Raw genomic sequence first — 8,508 nt, 5'->3', positions numbered from 1 at the left:
GTCCACGGAGCAGCCCTCGCCCGGCCCGGCCCCCCGAATCCGCAGCCCGCCGCGCGGGGCGCCCGGGGGGGCGGGGCGACGAGCGGGCGGAGGGCGCGGGAGGTGCATCCTGGGAAATCCAACAACATGGGGCGCCCGGGCTGCGGGCGCTGTGGCCGCCTCGCGTCCCGGCCGCAGGCGCCGCCGCTCTCCTGACGTCCGAGCCGAGGCCCGCCCGCCGCAGCCCGGTTCCCCCGCCCAGGCGCCCCCGCCCCCCGGCCGCGCCATGTGAGGGGCAGCTCCCGCCACCGCCTCTTCCTCCCCGCGTCTCCCGCCCGCCCCCGCCGCCTCAGCCCCCGCCATGGACGCGCACTACGCGCCCGCGGGCTTCGCGGAGCCTCCCGCGCCCCCCGCCAGCGCCGCCACGCAGCCCGCTGCCCCCGCCTGGGCCTACGAAGCCCGGGTCCCGGCCGCCGCCTCCAGCCCCAGCTGCAGCGGCGGCAGTCCCAGCCTCAAGGCCAGGTAGAGAGGGTGGGCGCGGGGTCTCACTGGGCCAGGAAAGGCCGCGGATGCGCCGGGGCCTGTGCCCGCCCCTCTCGGGGCCCAGGGCGGGTGGGGAGTCTTCGAGGCGCCCTCCTTCGCTCTCGGGAGAGGCGGTGGACAACTCTTGGCGGGTGGTCCCGGCTGGGAGGGGGCGCACGGTGCAGGATTCGCTCCTGGGGCGGGTCGGGGCGTGCGGCAGAAGGGAAGGTTGGGCGGGATTGAGGGGCGCAGTCACCTCTCGGTGCTGGACTCCCACATGGTAAAGTTTAAGCTCCGGGCTGACCTCGATAGCTGGGGAACCGGGACTGACTCCGCGGGGAGGCCTAGAGGGGCGCCGCGGAGCTCTGGGCAGTGACATTCCATTGTATTGGAATCTGGGTGGCCGACAATGTGGTGGTGGGGGCTTCGGCAGTGTGAAGGTGAGGGCGGTGGCAAGGCATGATGAGGAGCGGGGCCGTGTCGCTGACACTGGGGAACCTGGGATGACTGGGCTGCAAGGGAACCCCCAGGGCGGTACACGAATGCAAAGCAGGGGATGGGTGACATATGTTTGTAGTGATGTAGCGTTCCACGCGTTCAAAGTTGTTTTGGGGTTTCCTCAGCTTTTAACAACGGCAGGAAGTCAAGAATCCCTCTTGGCTTTCAGTGCCTGGGGCTGACTGAGTGTTGAGCAGCATTGAGGGTTGGTGGTCAAAGAAGGCTCTAAAGGTCGGAGACCCAAAGCATGCTTCTCCATCTCCGCTTCATTGTATAGTGCGGCTCTCCAGCATGGGCAGTAGACCCTGAAATGTGGACTCCTCTTTGATATTTAAGCTCTCTAGAAATGAGTAGCAGTACCACACTTTGAAATGGTCCCATTCGAATGATAACTGGAAGGCGTGGTCTGGTTTGGAGGCTTTGGGAGCGGGGTATTTTTAAAACCGCCTCCCTTGAACAATACTCGATCTAGTAGGTATAGCTTCTGACCCAAGAACAGGGAAATCCTGGCTGGTTAATGACTTCATCCTCAGCTACCAACAGGAAGCCTCGTACCTATGTGATCTCACCAGGTTTCTGAATGATTTAAACGACACAAGTGAACTTTTTATTTCACTTTACACAAATTACCTTTGTTTTTATGAAAGTGCCGAATACGTGATTTAGAATAGATGTGTAAAGAATTAACTAGTCTTTGTCTTAGATTGTCTCGGAATTATTATGAAAGAAAGAAAAATAATAATGCTTCAACAAAAGAGTAATTATAAACCTCAGAAAAAATCTTTTGTTTAAAAAGAGCCCGGATTTTACAAAAGAAAGTGATCTTTCCAGTTTCTAGCTAACCGGAGACGCTGAGGTCTTTCAGAAATAGCTATAGTTTTGTCTTATTGTAAATAAAACATTTTGAAGAATTTTTAGGAAGAATATTAGACCCTTCCTTGGTTATTTTTGGTGGTAGTTTATCATTTTACAGAGAACAGTTACATTATCTATATGATTTACAAATTTTTCTCTCCAGAGAACAGCGATGATGGGTAATGCGTAGCATTTCTTATATCTCAAATTTTTTTTCTTTTTGGTAAATAACACTGAAATTTCTTTGAGCAGAATACCTCTGAGGCAAAAAAACAGATGCTGACTGGCCATATTTTCCAAATGTTATCAGGGTAACACTGAATAGCTACCCAAGCATGTTTGAAAACAAGTTTAAAAGATTTTTGTTATTGTTTTGGATGTTGCTGGCTCTTAAATCCACTTCCCGACCCCTTGCTTTAAAACATTTTGGAGGGGTGTGGTCAGCTAAATTATAGCGTAGATAATGCAGGCTTTCCCCCTCCCCCATAAAACCTGCTTTGTTAACATGTTGTGTTAGGATTAGGCCATCTGTACAGGGCTGCTCACACTTCTTAATTGTGCATTACTTTTCTTCAAGCCAAGCAAATGTCCTCTGATTTCAGTTATATCCAAAGTACTGTAGCGGGAATGTGCCTTCAGAGTCCTTAAATATCAGGCATTTCCAAAGCTTAATCATACTTTTACAACATTTAAAAAAGCTGTTTCCTAATTCATGTATCAGTTGAATGTTTTTGTTTCCCTTTTGTGGCAGTTTCTTTGGAAGGTGCAAATGAACACTAGCTGGGATGATGTAATACAGTTATTTATCCATAAAGAATTAGCCTGTCTGCCACCTTGTTTCCTGTAACTTACTCAGAAACCGACAGATGGTCATGGCCTTCACCTGTTACTGACATGGGATCTAACGATCTACTTTATGTCTTTGCTTGCTCCTAAAATGCATTTTCACCATTCAACAGGAGGTGCCAAGGAAAACACGACTTTGAAACAGTATTTTCTTTGGTACAGCAGTTCCATCAGATAATAGATATTTTGTTTGTTTCTTTCTTTCTTTGGTTGGTTTTGGTTGATTGGTTGTTTTCCTGTTTGTTTGTTTGTTTGTTTTTTCTCGACAAGGCTGGCCTGGAACTTACTATGTAGATCAGGCTGGCCTCAAACGTACAGAACTGCCTACCTCTGACTCCTAAGTGTTGGGATTAAAGGTGTACGCCATATTTGATTGTTGTAACACTTGGAAAATGATGAGGAGGCTGTTTTTGTTTGTTTGTTTTTGTTTTCTTTGAAAATGATTTATGGAGAGGATTTTAGACTCTGAGTGTTTCTAATCTAGCACTTGGTAGTTACTTGTGTAGTTTTGGGCAAGGAACTAACTGCTCTTGTACATTTCTAATAGTTTGTGCCCCCCAGTTTTAGAAACCAAATGATCATATGCTTTGCTCATTATCATGACCTTTTAGGAGGTTGTTTGAGGGGTTGTTTTGTGTGTGTGTGTGTGTGTGTGTGTGTGTGTGTTTTCAATATGGATTCTATAAAAGGGAATAAATTGAAGGGATTAAGAAAAAGGCTGCCGGGCATGGTGGCACACACTTTTTTTTTTTTAAAGATGTATTTATTTATATGTATATGAGTACTCTGTAGCTGTACAGATGGTTGTGAGCCACCATGTGGTTGCTGGGATTTGAACTCAGGACCTTTGGAAGAGCAGTTAGTGCTCTTAACCGCTGAGCCATCTCACCAGCCCGGTGGTACACACTTTTAATCCCAGCACTTGGGAGGCAGAGGCAGGCGAATTTCTGAGTTCAAGGCCAGCTGGTCTGCAGAGTGAGTTCCAGGACAGCTAGGGCTAAACAGAGAAACACTGTCTCGGAAAAAAGAAAAAAAAAGAAACAAAAAAAGAAAAGAAAAGAAAAAGAAAAAAAGAAAAAAAAAAGGCTAAAGTGCTCTTAAATTAGGGAGCTTTATAAATCATGTAAGTGAATGATAATAGGAGCTTGTATCAGTACAGAATGGAAACAAAGAGAAATGAAGGAATCTTTAACAGTCGCAGGGCTAGATAGGCATGGAAACTTGTACCTGTAATCCCAGTATAGAAGAAGATTGCTTTGAGTTCAAAGCCAGCCTCTTTTTCCATTGTCTCAGCTCTGTAAAAGGCAATAAGATTTGGTGACAGAATGCTCAGGTTTCTGGACTGAGCAACTAGGTGGCAGGAGGTGTGGACAAAGATGAATCTGTAAGGAGAAATAGAGGTGAGATGGGTGTAAAAACATGAGCTCATCATTAAATGACCTTTACTACTCAAGTAAAAGGTCAGAGATAGTGAAATATGTGACTGGGTGCTCAAAGGAGGTTTGAACTGAAAACAAACATGATCATCTCCTTTGAGATGGCATTTAAAAACACATCCCACGCTTTGAGTAAACATGAGGGATTAGTTAGAAGAGGAATTAAAAACTAGTCAAGAACAAGGAAAAACTGTGGGCCAGAGATGATGAAGGAGAACCAGGAAAGTGCAGTGCAGTTGAAAGAAGAATGTTCAGCCTATAGCAAAAAGGACACTGAAATAGGATAGTGCATTGTTTCTAGGCCAAGTCAGGAAACTTCAACTGTCACATGGTGACTTTTACCATACAGCAGTGAAGTATTATGGCTAAACATAGAGGTTCCAGACTCGAAATGCCCAAGTTTAAATCTCAGCCTCATGACCTAGAAGCTTGGTGACTGCAGATGTGTTGCTTAATATGTCTGTGCCTTAGTTTTCTCATCCATAAAAGAAACTTAGTAAGAACATGTACTGTAGGGCTGAAGCTATGGCTCAGCAGTTAAGAGCAAGGGAACTCAGGCTTGACTCAGTTCCCATCACCCACCCATAAGGAGGCTCACACATCTGTAATTCCAGTCCCAGAAGATTGGATGCTCTCCTCTGGGGGCCACCATGCATACATATGATGTACATATGCAGGTAAAACACTGATACTGATAAAACTGTTTTAGAAAAACCTATTGCAAAGGATTTTTGTGAAACATTTGATGTGTGGCTTTAAAACAGTGGCTAGTCGCAGATGGCAAACTCTTTGGTGGGGTCTTACAAGTGGTACTTACCAACATTATTTAAAGCAAGTCCTATGATTAAGCCTACTGTTATGGGGCCAGAATACATAGCCTCACTGTATACCTAAATCATGACGTATGAATCGCAGAACCTTGCAGATCCTCTCATTCGGTTTTCCAGGCACTTGGATACGACACCACATACCTAAGAAGGGAAAGTTATTTTCTTGGTATCATGTAATTGCACTGGATATATTTCTGATAAGGAATTTTCTCCAATAGGATTCATCTCTTTGTTGGTGTGAATGTATTACAGATGAGAAGAACAATGGAATAGACTGACTTTGTTACAGTCTCGCTTGCTGTATGTACCAAAGCGAGACAATCATTGCATTTTATCTATAAATTGAAATAAGTCATCTTGGGGAATGCCTTCTGTCTACACTTGAGGAGAATGAGTGTCTTCTGTCTACACTGGATGAAGGCCTACATACACTGTGGGAGGGAACCTGCACTCCTTTCTGTACCAGTTTTTCACAGAAGTGGGTTAATTAAAGAGCTGAGCATGAAAACAAAAACAAAACAGTGACTAGTAAAAATTAGCTCATGAAATAAATGATAGCTACAGCAACAATACTGTTTCCACGCATTAATACTTTTTGAACTTTAATACAGAAGTTTGGTTGAAATTTTGCTCATTTGGGATTGTCTTTACCTATAAATTGTGATCTTATAAGATCTTTTCCAAAAATTTGAAGGGCACTCTAGCTTTAAGACTTTAATCTCAGCAATCAGGAAGCAGAGGCAGGTGGCTCTCTTGAGTTCCAGGACAGCCAGGGTTACACAGAGAAACCTTAAGTCAGTGAGACTAGCTTGCTTGCCTTGCATGCTGCAGGCCTTGGGTTCCATCTCCAGCATCATATAAAAACCAGGTATGGTGGTACATGACTTTGTATGGGATAAGATGTGGTTGGAGTGAGGGTATATATCATCTTACTCCCTCTCCAGCCTGTAGCAGGGTCCAAGATGAAGGGTTTAGATGTTTGATTATTGAAGAATAGGGATATAGGCCACTGCTTGTTTTCATATTTCCCTGCCACAGTCTAAAGTACTAAATGAATGAGTACTAATGAGTATCTGATATAACATACATGTATTTTCTTTTGTTCATTAAATTGGTGTCTGGTACCTGCCTGTTGGATGAGGTAATGTTGCCTTTATCATCAAATATCTCTCTTTAGTGAAGGCTCAAGAAATGTAATGACTTGCATTCATTCACACATTAAAATGTACTGTGCATCTGAGTTCCCCCATACTAGACCAAGTTCTACAAGGTACTGCAAAAACAGGAAAGACACTGTCCTGCTTCTTAAAAACTTACGGTCTACAAGAATGACAGGGTAACTAATATACCTGCTACTTCTGCTTGTCTTCTAAATGTTGGCTCAAGCCAGGCTTAGAGTTCTTTCCTTCTCCATTCGTTCTAGCTGAACTTGATGTGAATGAAGTGACATTCAAATTTATTTTGCACCTATTGAATAGGTGTCTTAAACCTACTAATTCTAAAACCTGGTTATTTCCCCATCTCAGCCAGCGCTGCTGCTGTTCATTGTCGTTTCCTGTTGCTTTTCTAGCTTCTACCTTAGGCCCTCTAAAGTTTGTTTCACTTATTTATTTTGTGTGTATGACTGTTTTGCTTGTGTGTGTGTGCTCACCACATGTATGCAGTGCTCTTAGAAGTCAGAGGAGGGTGGAGGAGGAGTTACAAGTGGTTGTGAGCCACCTGTATGGGTACTAAGAATCACACCCAGGTTCTGCAAGAGTAGCTAATGCTTTTAACCTCTGAGCCATCGCTACACACACACACACACACACACACACACACACACACACACACACACAAGCACACGCATGCCCACACACACATTTTATTAGGCATAGAATGGGTAGAGTTAGCTTTTCGAAACTCAGATCAGATGATGCAGTATCTTAACTCAAACCTTTCAGTGTTGCTCAAGGTCAGACAGGGTCAGATCTTTGGCCTCTGGGGCTCTCTGTGTCTCAACCTCAACTAATTCTTGTCTTTTTTTTTTTTTTAATTAATTTATTATTATACATAAGTACATTGTGTAGCTGTCTTCAGACGCACTAGAAGAGGGAGTCAGATCTCATTATGGGTGGTTGTGAGCCACCATGTGGTTGCTAGGATTTGAACTCAGGACCTTTGGAAGGGCAGGCACTGCTCTTACCTGCTGAGCCATCTCACCAGCCCTAATTCTCAAGTCTTATCACATGTTTCTCATGTTGCACCGTCCCTGTAGTCAGGTTGGCATTTTCTCCAGAAGCATGTTGAATTTCTGACTTCTGCTGGCTGTTGTTTTTACCTGGAGTTGTCCTTGCTGTTTCTGGGCATTTCGGCTCTTTCCCAGGTGTTTTCTGACAGGGTCTGTCACTGAACCTGAAGCTCATAGTTCAACTATCTTGCTGGCCAATGAGTCTAGGCATCTGACTGTTTAGTGCTGAGGTAACAGGTACATACCACCACTTCTTCCACTTCTCTCTGTGTTACTGTGTGTCTGGCAAAATTCTTTGTCCCTGTTGAGCTTAACTTCCTAGCCAGTAGGGAGGCAAAGGGCCAGATAAGTAAAACCATTTCCTCTTTGAGGAAGAAGCGGGTCAGCAGTCTATGCAAATGTCCTAAGGCAAGGAGTCTGACAGTTACCTTCTCTGATAGCGTCTTAGTGGTCCCTCAGAATCACTTGAAGGACTTGCTCAACACACTGACTGCTGGCCCATCTCCAGAGCTTCGGAATCAGTACATCTGGGATACAGCCCTATAATTTACATTCCTAACATGCTCCTAGGTGATTCTATTGCTGCTTATTTAAGGACCATGCTGAAAACACTGATGTGAATCTTATCTTTCTTGGCAACTTGTTTCACAGAGCTTTCCTGACCACCAAATTTACTTTTAATTATGTGTAGGTGTCGGCATGTATGTAAGTGATTGCAGATGCTGTAAGAGGTGTCAAAACCCTTGGAGCTAGAATTACAAAGTGTTGTGATTCTTGCCTGGTGGTGGCTGTGGTGGCACACAGGCCTTTAATCCCAACACTTGAGGCAGAGGCAGGCGGATCTCTGTGAATTCAAGACCAGCCCGTACTACAGAGTTCCAGGATAGTCAGCCCTCTGCCACTAAACAGCATTATGGTCTTAGGAAAGTTTACTTTCCTAACCTTGGCTACACACACACATACACACACACACAACACACACACACAAAACCAAAAAATATAAACAAGCAAACAAAAATCCAACTTATGACCCTCCTGATATAAGTGCTTGTTGGATCCTTTGGAAGAGCAGCACGTATTATTAACCTCTGAGCCATCTCTCCAGTCCCACCCTACCCAGAATTTAAATAAACCCTATTTACTTTGAAGTGTGTGCTTTTAGTTGGCAAGACCAAGAAGTTGAGTGTAGGGTTGTTTTTGTTGTTGTTGTTTTTGGTTTTTCGAAACAGGGTTTCTCTGTATAGTCCTGGCTGTCCTGGAACTCACTTTGTAGACCAGGCTGGCCTCAAACTCAGAAATCCGCCTGCCTCTG

The 8,508-nt window shown here is 44.8% G+C and overlaps 1 protein-coding gene across 3 annotated transcripts in view; it reads left to right on the top strand.

Annotated features, from left to right (window-relative positions):
* Positions 1-333: 333 nt before the first annotated feature.
* Qser1 (glutamine and serine rich 1) overlaps positions 334-8,508 on the top strand; it is a 59,973-nt gene continuing 51,798 nt past the window's right edge. For all 3 annotated transcript variants that reach the window (XM_029536179.1, XM_029536178.1, XM_029536180.1), the window contains exon 1: positions 334-501. In XM_029536179.1, the coding sequence (XP_029392039.1) occupies positions 341-501 (161 nt within the window). In that variant the 5' untranslated portion in view covers positions 334-340. The remainder of the gene's footprint in view (positions 502-8,508) is intronic.

The sequence above is a fragment of the Mus pahari genome, chromosome 3 (assembly GCF_900095145.1).
Source record: "Mus pahari chromosome 3, PAHARI_EIJ_v1.1, whole genome shotgun sequence".
NCBI classification, from domain to species: domain Eukaryota; kingdom Metazoa; phylum Chordata; class Mammalia; order Rodentia; family Muridae; genus Mus; species Mus pahari.
Note: the sequence above shows the minus strand (reverse complement) of the source record. Positions and strands in the feature narration are given on the sequence as shown.